At 53.5% G+C, this 18,779-nt stretch overlaps 1 protein-coding gene and 1 long non-coding RNA gene across 5 annotated transcripts in view; one reads left to right on the top strand and one right to left on the bottom strand.

The window, feature by feature from the left end:
* Nucleotides 1-18,779, top strand: part of NSMCE1 (NSE1 component of SMC5/6 complex) — a 32,985-nt gene that overhangs the window by 12,369 nt on the left and 1,837 nt on the right. For 2 of the 4 annotated variants that reach the window (XM_022588479.3, XM_022588480.3), the window contains exons 3-5: nucleotides 11,955-12,076; nucleotides 12,846-12,923; nucleotides 14,128-14,274. In XM_022588479.3, coding sequence (XP_022444187.3) covers nucleotides 11,955-12,076; nucleotides 12,846-12,923; nucleotides 14,128-14,274 — 347 coding nt within the window. Of the gene's footprint in view, nucleotides 1-10,826; nucleotides 11,360-11,954; nucleotides 12,077-12,845; nucleotides 12,924-14,127; nucleotides 14,275-18,779 lie in introns of those variants that run through there. The other 2 variants (XM_022588477.3, XM_089896000.1) reach the window with 2 other exon arrangements.
* Nucleotides 466-7,408, bottom strand: LOC149747401 (uncharacterized). The gene is made up of 2 exons (XR_016387791.1): nucleotides 3,598-7,408; nucleotides 466-2,160 (listed from the first exon to the last, which is right to left on the bottom strand). It is a non-coding gene; the product is annotated as an uncharacterized LOC149747401 (long non-coding RNA).

Here is an 18,779-nt window from a genome sequence, read left to right on the forward strand (position 1 = left end):
TGTCTGCACAGAGTTGAAAAATCCAACATCTATTTCTGATTTAAAAAAAACAAACCGGGCTTCCCTGGTGGCGCAGTGGTTGAGAGTCCGCCTGCCGATGCAGGGGACACGGGTTCGTGCCCCGGTCCGGGAAGATCCCACATGCCGCAGAGCGGCTGGGCCCGTGAGCCATGGCCGCTGAGCCTGCGCGTCCGGAGCCTGTGCTCTGCAACGGGAGAGGCCACAACAGTGAGAGGCCCGCGTACCGCAAAAAAAAAAAAAAAAAAAAACCCTCAGCAAGTAGGAAAAGAAGGGAACTTCCTTAACCCAATAAAGGGGATCTATATAAAACTACTGCTAACATATTTAATTGTGAGAGACTGAATACTTTTCCCCTAATATCAGGAGCAAGACAGGAACGTCCATTCTCATCATTTCTGTTCACCATTGTACTAGAGGTTCTAGGCAGTGCACTCAGGCAAGGGAAAAAAAAAAAAATCCACATTGGAAAGGAAGACGTAAAAGTGTCTATTCACAGACATGATCATCGTAGAAAATGTGATGGAATCTTTGAAAAAGCTACTCGAACTAATAAATGGGTTTAGTAAAGTTGCAGGATACAAGATATACAAAAATCAGTTGCATTTCTGTGTGTTAGCAGTGAATCATCAGAAACTGAAAATTTTTTTAAAGCACCATTTATAATAGCATCAAAAATATGAAGTACTTAGGAATAAATCTGACAAAAATTTGTAAGGTCTGTAAACTGAAAACCACAAAATATTGCTGAGAGAAATTAAGGAAGATCTAAATAGATGGAGAGACATGCCATGTTCATGGGCTGGAAAATTCAGTATCGCTAAGATGTCAGCTTTCCCCAAATGATATATAGATTCAACTCAATTTCAGTCAAATTGAAACCACTAGGTGGCGTTTCAGGGAGGTCTCCGAGGAGCTCCGGTTCTTTATGTCTCAGTGCAGAAAGAATTCAGTGAGAGGCAAAGTGATAGATAAGAAGTGATTTATTAGAATAGGACGCTTGTGAGGTTACAAGTAGCGGACGGGCAAGAGGGTGCCATGTGCCGAGAACTTAGTGGGCCACAGTTTTATAATCAAAGGAAAAGTGGGGAGGGGGTAAAGGCCACCCTCTTCCTCATTCTAGAGTAGACTTCAGGCTTCCATCATCAGCTCCTCCTACAGGTTGGCCAGGGGAGTTTTCTTGTCCCTACTTGGTCAAGCCAGGACTGTCGTGGCACTATGGAAATGAGCAAAAAGGCAGTAACATATGCTAAAAATGCTAAATCATCTCAGGTTTTGGTATAATGTCACCTTTTCCTTATATTTTTGTTTTTAGTACATGCAGAGGAGTGTGTCCTAGGAATCATTAACTTACTGAGTCAGGATATGGGTAGGATGTGGGTCTCATGCCACCATTGTTTTATTGTTTTGGGGTGTGTCTCATACTTCTGTTGCATGGTTTTGTTGCTAAGCAAGTCTGCTTTCTTGAGTCATCATTAACTTACAGAGGTCGCCAATACTTTTTTCTTTACTTACAATCCCCTAGCGGGATTAACTGTTTAATTACAGTAAGTCCCCTACATACAAATGAGTTCCATTCCAAGAGCACGTTCTTAAGTCCAGTTTGTTCGTAAGTCCAGCAAAGTTAGCCTAGGTACCCAACTAACACAATCGGCTATATAGTACTGTACTGTAATAGGCTTGTAATACTTTTCACACAAATAATACATAAAAAATAAAGAAAGCATTTTTAATCTTACAGTGCAGTCCCTTGAAAAGTACAGCAGTGCAGTACAACAGCTGCCATACAGGCGCTGGCGTTGACTGAACAGGCAAGAAGAGTTACTGACTGGAGGAGGGAGAGGAGGTGGGAGATGGTAGAGCTGAAGGATCGTCAGCAATAGGAGACGGAGGGCAAGCTGCAATGTCACTCATGCCTGACGTTGATGGCACAGGTTCTGATTCCTTGCTGGGTTCAATTCTATCTACCCTCCTGAAAAACCGATCCAGTGATGTCTGGGTAGTAGGTCCTTTTTTCTTGTCATAGATGACACGGTAGCACTGGATTTCATTCTGAATGGCTGCTGAACCTTCGTGTACCGTGAAGTCTGACTCCCAAGAGAGTTGGCAAGTAGTTATGGGAAGATTCATTAGTTCAATTTCCTAAAAACAAAACAAACATGGAAGCCTGAATTTTGAAGCCTTCGAAGGAGGCCCACGTCCCCTTGGAAAGTAGGTATTCCTGATGATGTTGTCGGGGAATGGTGTTGCCCAGCTCGGGGTTTGAGGGGGCCCTGAACCTGAACCTGACTCTGGGTTGGAATGTGTGTCATTGATCATGTGGCTTTACTGGGCAGAAGCAGAAAGTTGCCACAGCCCACAGTTTCATAGCAACGAGTCTCTCAAAGTTACTCGCCTTGTTAAACTATTTTGGGGCTGGTCTTTCTGGTTCTGTTTGGTTGAACAAGTTGGGTTTTAGGGGATCATTGGGTCCAGCCTCCTCGTCTTATAAAGCAGGAAGCAGAACCCCCTGGGAGTCTGGTGTGCTGTGTAGCCCCTTCTCACACAATGACTCTGGGCCCCAGCACTGCCCAGTGATGCCTTCTGAGTCAGTGCCCGATTCTTTGAGGGCCTGCCTTGCCTGGAGCTCCTAGGGTTGCTTTTTAAATTTATTTATTTATTTATTGCGGTACGCGGGCCTCTCACTGTTGTGGCCTCTCCCGTTGCGGAGCACAGGCTCCGGACACGCAGGCTCAGCGGCCATGGCTCACGGGCCCAGCCGCTCCGCGGCATGTGGGATCTTCCCGGACCGGGGCATGAACCTGTGTCCCCTGCATCGGCAGGCGGACTCTCAACCACTGTGCCACCAGGGAAGCCCTAAATTAATTTTTTTAATTTGAAATAGTTCCAGACTCACAGGAGAGTTGTAAGAATAGTACAAAGACCTTTTTCCCCCCTGAATCATTTAAGAGTAGGTTAGCAATCTGAAATTCCATCACCCCTACATTCTTTAGGGTGTGTTTCCTTCTAGCAAAGACATTCTCCTGAATAGCCGCAGGATAACCATTAAATCTGACATTAACATTGACCTATCACTATCATCTAGTCCACAGACCCCATTGGTGTTTCTCCAGTTGTCCCAATATTGTCTTCTTTAGCAAAGGATCCACCCCAGAGTCATGTGTCACATTTAGTTGTCACATATAATTTGTCCTCAGGACAAATTAGGTAGAATATCTGAAATCTTAGATTAAAAAATTAAGACTTAACATTATTTCAGCGAGCAGAATAAGTAATATGACGTTCAGGCAAAACACCAGTGAACTGAAGTGCATGTACCAAAAATAGATTAGGGAACACAGTGTCAGAGGAACATTATGGATGATAGATATTTTCCGTTCTTGTCAAACCTCTCATCTGCCCTCATCCTAGCTTTGTTTTTCTCCTGCGGATTTACATGACCGCATCTGCGCTGTTGTCTCTGCAGGCCTCAGGGCTCAGACTCATCGTTGGGTGGCACGTGTTAGTGGTGAGGCAGTGATGCTGTCCACCTTTCAGTTTAGTATTCTATCTTGTATCTGCAGTCACGTTTATACGCACCTTCTCTTTCCAAGGAGGACTCAGCGATGATTAGATGCTGGCTCCAAATAAGTCTTCCTCCTGCTTTTAATGATTTCATTGTCCATTTCTCCCCTTTGGCCGTGAAGAACAGTTAATAAGCTTACTGCTGTCAGCCTGCTTGCCTTTCCAGTTAATCAAGGGGGATTAGGCTTGTGACCATAACTGAAAAGTGGCATAAAATTAGCATGAAAAGTAACATCTCAAACGCAACTGGATGAATTTTTCAACATACAGAATTTCATAACAGGCAGTTGTGATGTGCTCAGACCAGAGTCTTTGGGTTCTGGAAGCTCTGCAGCCACGAGGAAACAAACTCTTGTGGCTTTCACATCTCTGGCTCTTGAAGGACTCACTGTGTCCAAGTTCCAGCCGGCCCTTGATGACTGCGGCGCAGGAACCCAGGGGGTAGATGGTCCCCAGCAGTCCATCCAGGCCAGTGCGGATCTGCTGAGCCGGGGCCTCTGTGTGCTCCACGCTCTCCCAAAGCGTGGCCTTCATTTGCTCCAGGAAGTGTTTCATACTGGCTCCCAGCCACAAGGGAGGGTGTGTGGGTGTGTGGGAGGGCTGGGAGTGGATTCTTCAGCAGAATTACCACACACACCACTGGCAGGAATAGGGAAGCCATTTCTTGAAGACACAGGTTCAAATCAGGGATTGGGAAAGTTTGTTTTTCTTCACTTTCTGAGTCTCTGCTTTCTGTTTTATAGAGGAGATCTTACCTACCTCATGGAAAAGTCATGAGTGTTAAACAGGAACTTAGGTGAAGTGCCTGGCACAGAGCACTTCCTGCTCCACGTCCAGTGCATGCGCCTTGCTGCCCCTTCCTTCCTGTATGTCCCTCCCCCTACCATCTACTCTCAGGTCCCGGGGCTGGGGGTGGGGGTGGGAACTCACCTCAGAAGATCCAGGATGTTGGTAGGTAGGGTGATAGGAATTGTTATGTAGACCATAGGCTGCATTTCTCACGCTGGGATTTTCTCAGAAATACTCGTGGAAGGAGATCACGAGTGCGGGTGCTGAGTGGGGGTGTGAGTGACAGGAAGGCCAGCGCGGCTGAGGGTAGAGCGAGGGTGCACACGGGAGCCACTGGTGGCTTCCAGGTTGGCAGTGGTGGTGCGGGTATCTGGCTTCACCCTGGCTGCATGTGGAGGACGGGTGGGGGGCTAGGGTGGACGCTGGGAGGCTGGAGGAGGCTGTGTCACACTCCAGGGGCAAGGTGCTGGGGACTCAGAGGAGGGCTGCAGTGAGCCGGACGAAAGCGGCCGGAGTCATCTTTCTGATGGCACCACAGGCCTGCTCGTGCCTTTCAGCCACCTTCCTCACCCCTGCCGGGAACAGGGTGCTGAACCAAGTCCCACGTGTACAGAGTGTGGACATAAGTGAAGACCACTCAGATGAGAACAGGCAATGGCTGTTTATTCAGAGCTTGCTCTAACGGGGGACTTGTGTTTTGGAGACTTGCTGGCAGGCAGAGGAGTGGGAAAGCTGTATAGAGGAACAAAGGGAAGGCTTCAGCTGTGCCCTGATAGGAGGCCGTGGGCTCAGGAAGCTGGAGGCGGACAGTCTAGAAGCAGGACAGGCTGTGATTGGTTGCGGGAGCACACCTGGCTTTCTCAGGTTGGTCCTAAGTTGGAAGCAGGGACAGAAATTAGGGAAGCTGTCAGTTATTAATCAAGACCTGTTCATTTGTATTTTTAATATAGATTATTTTATTTATTTTTGGCCACTTTGGGTCTTCGTTGCTGTGCGTGGGCTTTCTCTAGTTGTGGCGAGCAGGGGCTACTCTCCATTGCGGTGCGCGGGCTTCTCATTGCAGTGACTTCTCTTGTTGTGGAGCACAGGCTCTAGGCGTGCGGGCTTCAGTAGTTGTGGCACTCGGGCTCAGTAGTTGTGGCTCCCAGACTCTAGAGCACAGGCTCAGTAGTTGTGGTGCACGGGCTTAGTTGCTCCGTAGCCTGTGGGATCTTCCCGGACCAGGGCTCCAACCCGTGTCCCCTGCATTGGCAGACGGATTCTTAACCACTGCACCACCAGGGAAGCTCAAGACCTGGTCATTTTGAGCCAATTATTACAGAGGTTATGGCTGGCTTCCTGGGCTGGTTACTCTAGGTGGTGGGTTGGTTCCCTGGGCTGGGTGCTGCAGATTGTGGATCAGAGCCCTGTTTCTATAACGTTTATTGTCCGTTTGTATATTCAGTCTCAGAAGAATGTGTGTGACACAGTCTGCCCCTTGAGTTGTTTGCAGTCCAGCTTCTGGGAAACCACAACCGCTTATCCGGTGGGTCAGGGGACAGAGTGGCCTCTGCAGTCACTGTGTCTCTTTATGGCAGGGCTCCAGCCTACACCAGAATTTGAAAACTGGTGGCGTGTCATTGGGATCTAGCTTACAGTCAGAGCCCTGAGCTAATCTCCTTTGTTACAAGACGCTACCATTTTTCTCTTTTTTGATTCAGACTCTTGGGGGTTAAGGCATCAAGTTATGTTGTTGAGTGTCGAAATATTTTTTTAACCTTTTATTATGGAGAAAGAAAGGTAGAATAATACAACGCAGCCTCATGTACACATCATCACCCAGTTAAAATGATAACTCATGACTAATCTTGTTTTATCTGTGCTCCTGATTACTTACCCCCATATCATTTTGACATAATTCTCAGACCTCGTTGCATATCTGAGTAAGAATTTTTTTTTTAAATGAATGCTCAGGTCCTTTTGTCACTGTGCCAGACTGAAGGCCAGATGTTTGCTTTCTGACCTGGACTTTGTCACTTACCGGCCCTGTGGTCTTGGATAAGTCCTTACGCTCTCTGACCCTTGGTTTCCTCTTTTGGAAAACAGACTGTACCACATACTGGCTCCCCTTGGCGTTCATTTGTGAGGGTCTGATGAGATCCTGAGGGAGCAGAACTTTAGCACGTAGTGATGTGACATACAGATGGAGAGAACTCTTTGTCTAATCTGTCTGCCACATAAAAGACCGCTGTCCTTCTGTCCCTGCACTTCCCAGCGCTGTTCACTAACCGCACTGTGGAAATGCCATTGTCAGCTCCCGTCTTTCCACTCACATACCTGAGTGTCGAGGGGATCATCTTCCCCAGGCAACTGAGGTGAAAGCCCTAGGCTGGGACGCAACCCCTCACACACCTCTCTGGCCCAGTGTGCCTGCCTGCCAGCCTCTCCCAGCCCAGGGGTCTGCTCTCGGGCCTGATGTGGCCTAGTGCTCACGTCTGGTCCAGGGCCTGGGCTGCCCCGTCCTCAGTGCTCAGGAGGACAACCCAGCTGGCCCCATCAGATGAGAGAGCTTTCATGGGGCAAGTTGGCTCGTAAGTGGTTTGGTCCCCTGGGGTCTTATTTTTTGCTATTATTTCCTCTGCCTAAAAGTTTTCTATCTGTGGTGCCTGGTTTGGAACAAAACTATCTGTTGCTCAGAAGTTAGGGCGGCAGACTTCCTGCTGCCCAAGTGTGCAGTGAACCCTGGGTTCCAATAGGCTTCTGGGAAGCAGAGACTCTGATTAACAAGAAGAGGTTTGTTGGTTAAATTAAAATTTATTTTAAAAGAAGAGGAGGTAACAGTGGTGGCCAGAAAAAAAAGACCTCTCAGAATGAATTGAACCAGCTCTCACTCCTCAGAGAAGTGTCCCGTTTGCTCAGTGCTACCCCAGCCAGTCCACTGCCCTGAGTCCCATTTTTTAATTGCCCCAACAGAAGAAGGGCATTTCCTGCTGAAGAAAGAGCTGTTCTGTCCTCTCCTGAGTCCATGGCCTTTAGCTTAGCTCCTCCCGCAGCAGCGCGTGTGACACCCCCCCCCCCCCCCCCCCCCCGTGACCTGGCTGAGTAGTCAGGGCTGGAGGAATGATGGATGTTGGCCAGGCACAGCCCCTGTACGTGGCCTCGGGGCACAGGCCTGTGGCGTCAGCACCGCCTCTGGCATCTTTCCCAGGCACTGCTCAGATACTTTCTGTCTTTCTGTATTGGCCGAGTCCCTCTTTGTGACCCTGAAGGCACAGTGCCAAGTTCTGGAGGAATGTAGGTGTGACCTTGGTGGGGTCTGGGGTAGGGAATGTTCCCAGAGGACACTTGTTCTGCTCCACAGAGGCTGTGTGGCTTCTTGCCCAGGAGCTTGGCCTGGGCTCCATTTCCAACGCTGGGCGAGTTGTTTAACCTCTGGTATGTAAAGGTGATAATAACAGCTCACCTTATGGAGTTAGTGTTCTTGCGGTGATGCCATGAGCCAAGCTAATGAGCAGTGTCCAGCACATCCTAAGGTGATGACAGCCCCACATTTACAGGCCTGTTGTTCTCAGCCCAACAGTAGCAACCTTACCACACCCCATAAGAAAGGCACAGGTACACCCTGCTTACATGGAGAGAGAACACAGGTGGCACCAAAGATCTACAGACCCTTGCTTGCTTCAGCCATGGTGCTAATCGTCCTGGTTAGGGTGTCTCTTTGCTCTCTGAGAAGAGGCAGCTGTGGTAGGTCCAGGGCCTTGTTCTTTACCTCTTATAGCTGGTCATCCCATGTTGCTGACTGCTGGTCATTGGTGTGGAGGGACCCAGCCTCTGATCCAGTTCTACCTGTAAAAACTTGGTATTTTGATACTTACCTGAAGCCTATCTTTTTTTCTCAATTGGTTCGGGATCTGAAGGGAGGAGTAGTGTTATTCGTTAGTTCTCTGAAGTCCCTTGAAGAGGTAGAACCAAGACTGGAAATAGTTGCCTCAAAATCATGTGATATGGTCTTTATCTCACGCACGGTATCATGACTGTGGACTCGTAGGATATTGGGGCCAAATGGATCCTCGGACACTGCTTTAGGCCCACTTTGTTCCTACAGATTTGCCAACTGTAGCTTTTCCACCATGGGCTCCAGGAAGAGGGGAGGGAGAGGGGGCAGAGCAGTGAAAATCAGCTGGTTTGAAGACTTGATTTTGGGAAGCACTGATCTGGTGTTACCTTGACACTTAACGGGCACGTCAGGGATCTTGGTAGCAAGCAAGAGTTCCCAATTCTGGCCAACCTGAAAAGGAAGGTGTTGGGAGGCTGTTGGGAAAGGAACACACGGGACTGACCGTTGGCTGGTGGCCAGACTGGGGAATGGGCCGGAGCCCCAGGGCACCAGGCACAGGAAAGCACAGCAGCACCTCACGGCCAAAGCCACCCTCCCCCTGCAGCGACTGGGCTAGAACCACCTCCCGCCATCCCTTTGTCCCTTGCTCAGACTGAGAGGGTGTCTGACAGGCTGAGCATGGGTTCTGGCCCACTGTTGGCTGACCTGGGACCTGGCCCCTGCAGGTTCCTGCACTCTGGTTTTCTGCCTATGGGATTTGTTTTCCCACCAGAATCACACAGATGGGGTAAAGAAAGACTCTTTGGTAGAGTCTGTTTAGGGAGTGGGGCAGCCAGAATTGGTAACTGGAACAAAGTGTGATGGGGAAGGAAGTGCTTGAGGACCGTGGGAGGACAGAGACAGAGCGCGGAACCCTGATCCTTTGTGGTCAGGGCAGGCCTGCACAGGAAGGGACGTGTCTGGGACGCCAGACGGTCAGAAGCCTGGCTGGTTGGAGCAGGCGTGGTGGAGAGAGGGTTGCAGGGAAGTGTTCTCGATGTGTGAGGTTGGATGTGAGGTGGCGGGTGGCCTTCAGGGATGAGAGAAACGGAGAGGCTGGCCTGGGGGCCCACAGAGGGGCGGGGCGGAACTGGGCCAGCCCCTGCTGCTGCCTCTGTGGCCCAAGAAGTCCAGTTAGGGCGGGGGTGTGGCTGAACAGGAGGGCAGCTTATTCCCAGGTAATGGTGCAGCGCAGGGCATCTGTGGGAAGCACAGGCAGGTCCGCCCAGCAGAGGGCTGTGGCTGAGCCCCCGACAGGGCCACTGTGCGCTGGAGCCCACGGGAGCCCCTGAGTAGGCGGCCGGCTGCTGCAAGGTCAGTGGTAGGAAGGGCTTTTTTTTTTCTTAAATTGAGAACATTCATGTTTCTGAAAAGTGAGGCTGGACAGCAAACTGGAGGTGGTAGGAGAGGGGAAAGCTCAGGGCGGCTATTAGCTCATCTCCGTGCTGACGAGGAAAGTCCGAGGTAGCAGAATGCTTTTGATCTGCCCACAGAGTACGTTCTTCTGAACGACACCCAGGAGAGGCCTTTTCAGTGGAAAATGTGAATTGTCGCTTTCAGGGGGAGGTGAGACTTGCCACTGCGTCACCTGGGACGGACGGGCTGGCTCCCGAAGCAGAGGCCCCGTTGGTGGGCAGGAGATGGTTCCTCGTGCCTGGGGGCCCCGCGCCTGAGTTTCCCAGGCTCGAGTCGGGTGCTTCCCGGGGGCTGAAGGGTCTCCAGCAAGCCGGGCGCGTGGCTCGTCCGTGGCAGCTGGCCCCACACGCCGGGGCGAGGTGCTTTGCGTGGCGTGGGAGCGGAGGGAGGCACAGGAGCACTTCGTGCCGGTGCGGCAGAGGACAGCTCGTGGACAAAGTGCCCTGCGAGTCGGCTTTCGTAACTGGTCGACGGGAGTGAGGAGGAGGGCGCGTGAGCAGGGCACGGAGGCAGGAAATGTGACCGTGTTTCACTCCTCTGATCATGGTGTTTCAGCAGCTGTGGCCAGATTTCATCATCACGCTACCGTTAGGATTTTTGCCACGTCCGAGTACCATCTGTTTATTAATACGAATTTTTTCTTTAAATTGCTTTCTTCCTCATCGTTTTTTGTTTTTTTGGTCACGCCACGTGGCTTGAGGGATCTTAATTCCCTGACCAGGGACTGAACCCGGGCCACGGCAGTGAAAGCTCAGAGTCCTGACCACTGGACTGCCAGGGAATTCCCTAAATTGCTTTTTTTTCTTTTCTTTAACTTAAGCAACTTCAGGTGTAAAGGAAGATTAGATCCCGCCTGTGATTCACGTATTAGTATTTCTGTCCGGGTCTTTGTCATTAGCTTTTCTGGGCCTCCTCAGCAGATGCCGTGCCTGCGTCACAGCTGCCGACTTTACGTGGCTGCGACCGCCATTGCCACCAGTGTGATCTTTTAGTTTTTTAAACTTTCATAATATTTAGCTATACAAGGAGCTTACAGGTACCTTTCTAAGAAGCCAAACATAAAGTTCAAGTGCCCTGGGATGACCCCCTCATTTTAGTTCCCTTCCTAGCAATGGCCTTGTTCATCAGTTTTGTGGGTAACCTTCCTGGCCTTTTTCCTGCATATTGTTTTGTTGGTTTTATTATTGTTTTAAACATAATGTTATATATTGTCTGTTTTCCTGCTATTTTTTTCTTACAGTGATTTTTCTAAGGCACAAATCTTTTGAAATTAATTATTTTAATAAGTGAAAACAGTAATACATACGTTTGGTTTAAAAAAGTCTCACAGTACAACAGGGTGATTCCAGGACCCAAGGCTGACCATGTCTCTCCTGTGCTTCCAGCTCTGAGAGGCTCCCATGTCCCACGGGAGGAAGGGCACACGCCCCCCAGCCCGTGGGGCCCTGGGCCATCTGCTTCCTGCTGCTGCCGCCGCAGCCCTCCCAGCAGTCCTTCTTTCCCCTGCCAGTCTGCTGTCCATCTACCCCAGCCCCCTGCGGTGCTCCCCGGGCTCTGTCCGTACCCTCTCCTCTGACAGGCTGGTGGCCCTGGAGAGGGTGCTGCTGCCTTGTGCGTCACCAGGGGCAGCACGAGGTGGCTGGCATACAGGTCAGGGGCTGTGGCCGTGCTGTCAGGACTCCCCGCTGCTCGCTGTGCCTGGCGGTGTAACGCTGGGTGAGTGAGCCCCCCTCTGCAGGCAGGATGGGTTCATTACTGCAGGAAAAGCGCTCAGATCAGGGCCTTCCCACGGGTGGGTGCTCCGTGTGAGCTGCTGTTCTTACCCTGTCGTCTTTATTCTTCACTGTCGCAGCCCCGGGCCAGCACAGGTGTGCCAGTGTTCGATGTGTGTTTGGATGTCGAATAAAGGGAGGAAGGATAGAGGTGGACCTGACGCGTGCATGAGGACAGGCAGGGGCAGAGGCTCTACGGAGGAGTCAGGCTGTGATGCCCACTGCACTGAGGTGCTGAGTGGGGACAGTGACAGGGCGGCAGGGAACTGGGGCTGGGGAGGAGGCCGAGGGCTGCCAGCCAAGACAGGAAGACCTCAGCAGGCTCAGATGCCATTTCCCAGGCGTTTGTACTTCACAGCGCTGTCTCTTTGCTCCAGGAAGAAAGAAGCCACAGGCGTTGGCGCTCACCCAACAGGGCCAGGGCCTCCACCCATTTCTGGCTTTGCTGTCCCGTGTTCAGGGTGATGGCGGTGAAACAAGCTGCACTTTTTTTGATGGAGCACCCTCCCCCTTTTTTGCTTTTGCCTGTTTATTTCCAGGCACTGCTACCGTAGAGAAGTTGGAGGACTTCATCAACAACATTAACAGTGTCTTGGAGTCTTTGTACATCGAGATAAAGAAAGGCGTCACGGAAGATGACGGGAGACCCATTTATGCGCTGGTGAGTGCAGACAGAGCCCCCTGGTGGATGTGTGAGGGACTGCAGTGGAGACAGCCCCGTGCCCTCCTTACTGGGGCGAATGCAGGTGCACCCGCCTCACCAAGGGCTTGGAGGGAGAAAGGGATAAGATGCCTTTTCATTTAGAACAAGACATAGAAGCTGGGAAAAGAAACAACGTGCATGGCCGCTAAGGACTGAGACATATTTGGGGCCTCCTGTTGTTTTCAGGTTTTCCCTCCCAGCTAGGGGAGGAGGTGAAATACAAACCCCCATCCTTGGCTCGGGAACCACCTTAGGCTGTCAAGGGAGATCAGGCTCCTACCCACCGGGCCCACACAGAAAGGGGCTCTAGCCCAGGGTTTCCCAAACGTTGTCCATGGAAGAAAGGGTTATAGAATCAAATAACATGGAAATGCTGGGTCAGATCGGTAAATCAGATTTATTTACTGCCAGACCTCCCAGTGCCTTTTGCATTTGAAGCTCCATTAGCATGCAGACAAGTTTCCTGAATTTATCTGAGTTTGGAAGATATCGCACAATCTTGGGAATTCTAAAATCTCTGAAAATTAGACATACTGACTGAGCTATAGGTTTAAGCCTGTAACATAAGACCGGTTACAAATTTATCCCTGTGGCCCACAGTACCGGGACACAGGTGCTCCGTGACTGGCAAGGCAGGGAGGGAGGCAGGGAGGGAGAGAGCGCCAACAAGTGAATTAACTGACAAGTGAAGGGCACAGCCTGACCCTCACGCTGACTTATTTTTTAGGTGAATCTTGCAACAACTTCAATTTCTAAAATGGCCTCAGATTTTGCAGAGAATGAGCTGGATCTGTTTAGAAAGGCTGTAAGTACAGTAACTCCCATTGCCCAGCAGCTGGGCTTCTTATAGGAATACCTGTCTTTCACTGGAAATGGAAACTGCAATCTTAGAGGGTCACCACTGCTGCCCGAGAAAGCCCTTTGCAGCGGGATGTCACCAAGCGCCTCGCCCAGAATTCGTAGCTGCCAGGTGATTGCTGGGGAGGTTGCCACGGCTGCCTAGGAAAGAAAGGCTGGTCCGGGTTTGACCCCAGCTGGTTGAGCAACAGTGGGCCTCCTGGGTGTGTGATGCAGGTGAGCAGGTGTCACTGCCTGGTACTGTGGCAGCATCGTCCGGGAGCTTTTGCTAGAAAGGCCGAATCCCAGCCCCCACCCAGGCTGCTGAATGTGATCCTGCATTCTAAGAAGGTGCCCCCGACCCGTTTGCACAGGGACATTTGTGAAGCGCTGCTCTGCCTGCCTGGCTTTGGAGCTGTTCACTCAGCCACCTTGTCACGCACCTGGCTGAGCACCCGGTCAAGACAGTGGTTCTCAGCTCTGGATGCACCGTAATAACTGGGGAGGTAAAAACAACGCAGACATTCTGGCCTCAGGTCTGTCGAGTCCAAGTCTCTGAGGACTGACCGAGTCCTAGAATCATTCCTTCCTAAGCCTCCCCTGGGGACGATCAGCAGCCAGGGTTGAGAACTGGGCTCTAAGATGCCAGACACACCTGTGTGTGCAGGAAAGCTGTCTTCCCAGTGGCTGTGCCCTGCTGTGGGTAGAAGTGTTAGGGCAGTTGGCCGGCCGGCCGGCCTCTCGCGGTCCTGGGTGCACAGTGCCTCTGCAGCTCCCGAGCGTGCTCTCGCGGCCCACCCTGCTCTCCTGCCCTTCCCGACTCCAGCCTGCCACTCAGACCAGCCCTGATGGCCTGCCCACCTTTGAGTAGGAGGGGTGCTGCCCCGTTTCCTTATTCATTCATTCCTCAGCTTCTCCGTCTTCAGGGAGGTGAAGTGACCCTTCTTGATTTGGGGGGGCATTAAGGTCATTCATTTGGGATGGTGTTACAGGAGAGACTTTGGAGTCAAAACTGTTTATGGCTTTGGATGCATATTATTATTTTCCTGAAGAGTCCTACAGTTCTGCCTGTGATATGAATAGTTTAACTGCACCCCTGCCAGAATTGGTATTATTGCTTGAAAGTTGTTTTTGCCAGTTTAATAGATGAATGTGGTATCTGTTTCTTCCAGTTGGAACTGATTATTGACTCAGAAACTGGCTTTGCATCTTCCACAAATATTTTGAACCTGGTTGATCAGCTTAAGGGCAAGAAGATGAGGAAGAAGGAAGCCGAGCATGTGCTGCAGAAGTTCGTACAAAACAAATGGCTGATTGAGGTACTTCGTGCAGTGGATTTTCCAGCTTGGCTCACTTTTTAGAATGAATCACAGTTTTTCCTCCAAAACCATATTGTATCTAACAGACGTCTGTTGAGCCAGGCCCGTTTGGGTCCCTTCTCTGCTTTGAGGCCCACAGTGACCCTGCGAGGAGGACTGGAACCTCCTGTTCACTCACGTGACCCGGGGGAGCCCCAGATGGAAGTGGCAGAGCCGTGGGCCCCAGACTGTGCTCCCAGGCAGGCCATGTAGTGTGGCACGCAGGAGCACGGCACTGACGTCAGCCCTGGGCCTGAACCCTGGCGCGGGTGCCCCCGCATTCCTGTGGGGGTGGCGTGCGCCCCCGGGGGCGTGGTGAGTGGGGCGAGCCGCCGTGTTGGGTGCCAGTGCTGGGCCCTCCCGGGAATCGCCGTCCCCGTCCTGGTTATCGTTGCCAGCGTCATGTTACCCAGGGCCAGCACTGTGGGGTTCTTTCACTTAGATAGTGGCAAAGGGGACGTGTAGATAAGCGTTTGGAGAGGAGCTGTAGGAATCTGAGAGGTTCAAGTTTCTCGACGCCCCGTGTCTAATTCTGTTGGCTGGAGCAGTCAGATGTTTCAGTTCTTTTTCCACAAACGCACCGCCGTTTCCAAGAAACGCGAGTCAGACAGGCTCAGCGCTGCCTCGTGCACCACAGCCCTGCCCCTCGGGGGCCTGTGTCTGGGCAGGACGTGCCAAGACAGTCCCTCAACTTCCTCATTTGGTGGGAGGCCGCTGCTGTGGTGACACGATGCTTCACTTCCTTTTGGGGTGGAGCTCACCTCTGGAGTCCTGGCGACAGTGTTCTGAGTTACTGATCTCAGAGGGTGGGCGGGCCCTGGTAGCCTGACGAGAAACGTTCAGTGCCTGAGGTACTTGCCTGATGGGAGGAAATGTCTGAAGAGGCCACAGCAGCGAGGGGAGGGGGAGCTGCTAGTGGGCGCCAGCATCTCTGGGCGTGTATGCGCAGCATGTGCTTGGGTCCTCCCAGCCACCCTGTGAGGGCGGGGAGCCCCTTAGCTCTGTTTTGTAGCTGAACCCACTGCAGCTCCGTGATCTGGGTGAAGTCCCACACCCGGCAAGTGGCAGAGCCACGTTCAGGCCCCAGCTTGGGTGACTGCAGGTCCCCATCAATTGCTTTGTCACAGTTCTTCTTCCTCTCTGGGGTGGATTTGGCGATATGGAATGTTCTCGGGCAGCTCGGGTCATAACTGACCATGCTGTGTGTCCTCGGGCCAGGCTTTCTAAGGCTGGGGACTGTGACCTCATCGTTGTACTTCATCACTCCTGGAGGTACTACTTCCTGAACGGCGACCGGGTGGGTAGATGAAGTTCCAGAGGAACAGCATTTATCTAAAACTTACCCCCAAAATAATACAAGAAATCCTCGTAGATTAGGAAATAGCAGCATTCATACGGGACTGTGTGGGTACGAACACCTGTCGTATCCCCCGAAGCTCGCCCTCTGCTGCCCAGGCGCAGCCTCTGTGCCCGGCTCTGGGCCCCAGGGTGGTCATGTGTGTCTCGCACATGCAGGTGCTGTCCCACCACGGTGCAGGGCTGTGCGCCCGACTTCACCGGCACTGATGCTTTGCTGCCCAGAGCAGGGACGACAGAAGGAAAGGACGCCTCTAGGGTCCGCTGGACTTGCCTTGGGCCCTGCCTCCCGTGCTCTTTGCTTCTTCCTCAGTGAAGTGGAGGTGCTGGTGCGTCCTTCCAGGGCTGGGGTTCCCTGAGCGCTGGCCTCCGCAGCCCCGACGGCCTCCGGGGACCCCCTGTGCTGACTGACCCCTCCGGCCTCGTGTGGACAAAGGAACAGACCCGGGAGGAGGGGGAGGGCATGGTGGTGAGACACCCCCAGGGTCCTCCTCTGGCCTTGCCAGTACCTCTGGCGGTGGCTTCTCGCCTCTGAGCCTGTTTCCCGTCTGAAGGATGAGGACGGTGGTGGCACGCAGGTGTTTTTGTAGTGAGGGTGGAGTGCTTTCTGAAGTGGTCGGCATGGGCGTGGCGGTGAGTTCTGTGGCACTTCTCGAGGAACAGCTGAGGGGCTGCGAGGTGAGTGCTGACCAGTTCCCCGACCAGTCTTCCTGGGGCAGCACCTTGACCAGAGGGACCACGTCTGAGTCTTACCCTCAGCCTCTCAGAAACGGGACTTTCCTCAGAAGCCACGCTGTGGGGGAATGTCACCTGACGGCACTTCGTTACGAAAGTACCTGGAGAGCCCTGCCCGGTACCCTGCGCCCGGTACCCTGCGCAAGGCTCCGTCCGCCCTGGCCTTGCACAGGGTACGGAGGTGCTGAGGCACCTGTGCAGCCCCTCAGGGGACCCTGGAGTAGGGGGTGGTCAGGGTCAGCAGGCGAGGCCCCAAGATATGGAGGAGGCCTCAGAGAAAGCACGGATCCTTGGAGCTTGGGTGTCTGCGGGCAGCTGCATCTCTGCACACCCTAGGGACCAGTCCCCACTGCAGGATTCCAGCTCAAAGGACGGCTGTGAGGCCTGGGAGATAACTTGGGTTTGGGTCTTCCTTGGAGATCCAGGGCAGGCCGCCTGTCCCGGTGACGGGGCCCCGAGGATGAGTGGGGTCATGAACAGTAAGCACCGGGCACAGTCTCAGGCAGCTAGAAGACGTTTAGTAACTGCAACTCGAGCCTGACACTGAACTTGAACTTGCTCACCCCAGCCTCAGGCGTTCCTCCTTGGGATCGATGCAAGGGCTACTTAACTCTTCCCTTAGACGTTTATCACAGCACTGCTGAGCGCTGGGCCTCGCATCACGTGCTGTGGACACAGTGAGCAAAACTGGGCCGGCCCACGGTCTGGGGAGGGAGCTGGAGGTCAGCCCCGCATCTCGCTGAAGTAGAGTTACAGATAGAAAGGAAACAGGGTTTTATGACAGCGCTAACAGAGAAACCTGCCCTCTGCAGAGGAAGTGACACTCAGCTGAAGGCTGGATAGAAGGCACCTGGACTGGGGGTGGGGACCATGGTCCAGGGCAGAAGGAGCAGCCTGTGCCCGAGTGGGCATGGTGGGCGCAAGGAGCTGCGGCTGGGCGCTCTGGAAGAGGGGACAAGGTGCGCCTGGAGGTGGGCAGTAAGGGTTTTGGTTCTTCAGCCTAAGAACGGCGGAGCATCACAGGGCTGGGCCTCGCAGAGCTCAGGTCGCTGGACAGGGTTGCAGAGGGGCAAGGGTGGGCCCAGAGGGCAGTTAGGAGGGTGAGGGTGGCCGTGGAGATGGAGCGTTGTTACGGACTGGGGAGCTTTTGAGAAGGTAGCAGCCACAGGACCCAGGGCAGCCTGGGAGGCCCGCCCTCCCGTGCCCAGCACCTAAGGGGCACAGAGCTCCTGTCCGCTTTCTGGCTGGCCTGACAGCCTGCGGCGCGGGACACCAGCGCCTCGTGCCGGGTCCCCGTCCTCTTGTGAGAGTCCCCGGGCTGCGTCCTGCCTGCCCGCCCTGCTCTCCACGGCCGGCGCTCCTGCTCTCTGACTGCACCCATTTGCCGTGTCTCCCTCTGGGTGGTGGCCCGCCTGCCACTGGAGGCCCAGAGTGAATGCACTTCCTGGCTGGCTTGCAGTGGGGAGGGGGTGTGAAGTGGGCCCCGCTCGTTGCAGGCGTCAGGTGGAGAAGAGCGGAGACACGAAGGAGTGCTGGGCTGACCCAGCAGCCGCAGGTTCCGGTAGTGGCTTCTCCTGAGGCCTGCAACGTCGGCCTGCCCGCCGGCCCCACCGGCCTTCCAGCGCCCTTTGCCCAGGAGCCCCACCGGCAGCTCCTCCCCCAGCGCGGGCAGCGGAGGGGAACGAACATGGTTAAGAGGTTCATCTCCTGCTTCACTAGTCGGCTTTCATGAGTAAACGTCCGTGGGCCTCTGTGACCCCTGCCTCTGCCCTGTGAGCTGGCCGTAGGGTAGTTACCGCAGCCAGGTTTTCTGTACGTCCTGGCTTTCCACCGTGTCTGGTTGGGGGAACCGGGAGGCCCCACCAGCCATGCCACCCAGCCACGCCGGGGGCCTCCCTGGACCGTCTCCAGCGTTGCCCGTAAAGTGGCGCGGCTGGAAGTGATCACGGATGGTCCCCTTGGAGGCTCCAGGCAGCAGGGCTGGGGGCACCTGCTGTGCTCCTCCCTGGGGGTGGGGCTGGGGGGCTCTGGGGAGGAGAGGAGGAAGTGGGCGCTTGGGTAGGGGGTGGAGTTCATGCTGTGGGATCACTGCCTCCCTTTCCCGGCCTCTGTCCTCATCTGGGGGGCTGGGCAGGCCTCACACGTGGGGCTGCCGTGCAAGATCCATGATTCCCGTCCGTGAAGGCACAAGGAAGGCGCCAAGAAGATGCGGGGGCGGGGGTCCTTGCCTCGGTTTCCTTTTAGGTCTTACCTAAGTTTTCCCCACTAGAGGCTCTGCAAGAGGCCGGCGTGGATGCCTGTTGACTGGGGTTGGTGAAAGCCTGTGAGGCGAGGGGCGTGTGGACCTCTCCCCGTTTCTGGGCCTCGGGCCATGG

Source organism: Delphinapterus leucas, chromosome 15 (genome assembly GCF_059928025.1).
Source record: "Delphinapterus leucas isolate spDelLeu-1000000601 "Yukka" chromosome 15, BTC_Dleu_Yukka2, whole genome shotgun sequence".
Classification (NCBI taxonomy): domain Eukaryota; kingdom Metazoa; phylum Chordata; class Mammalia; order Artiodactyla; family Monodontidae; genus Delphinapterus; species Delphinapterus leucas.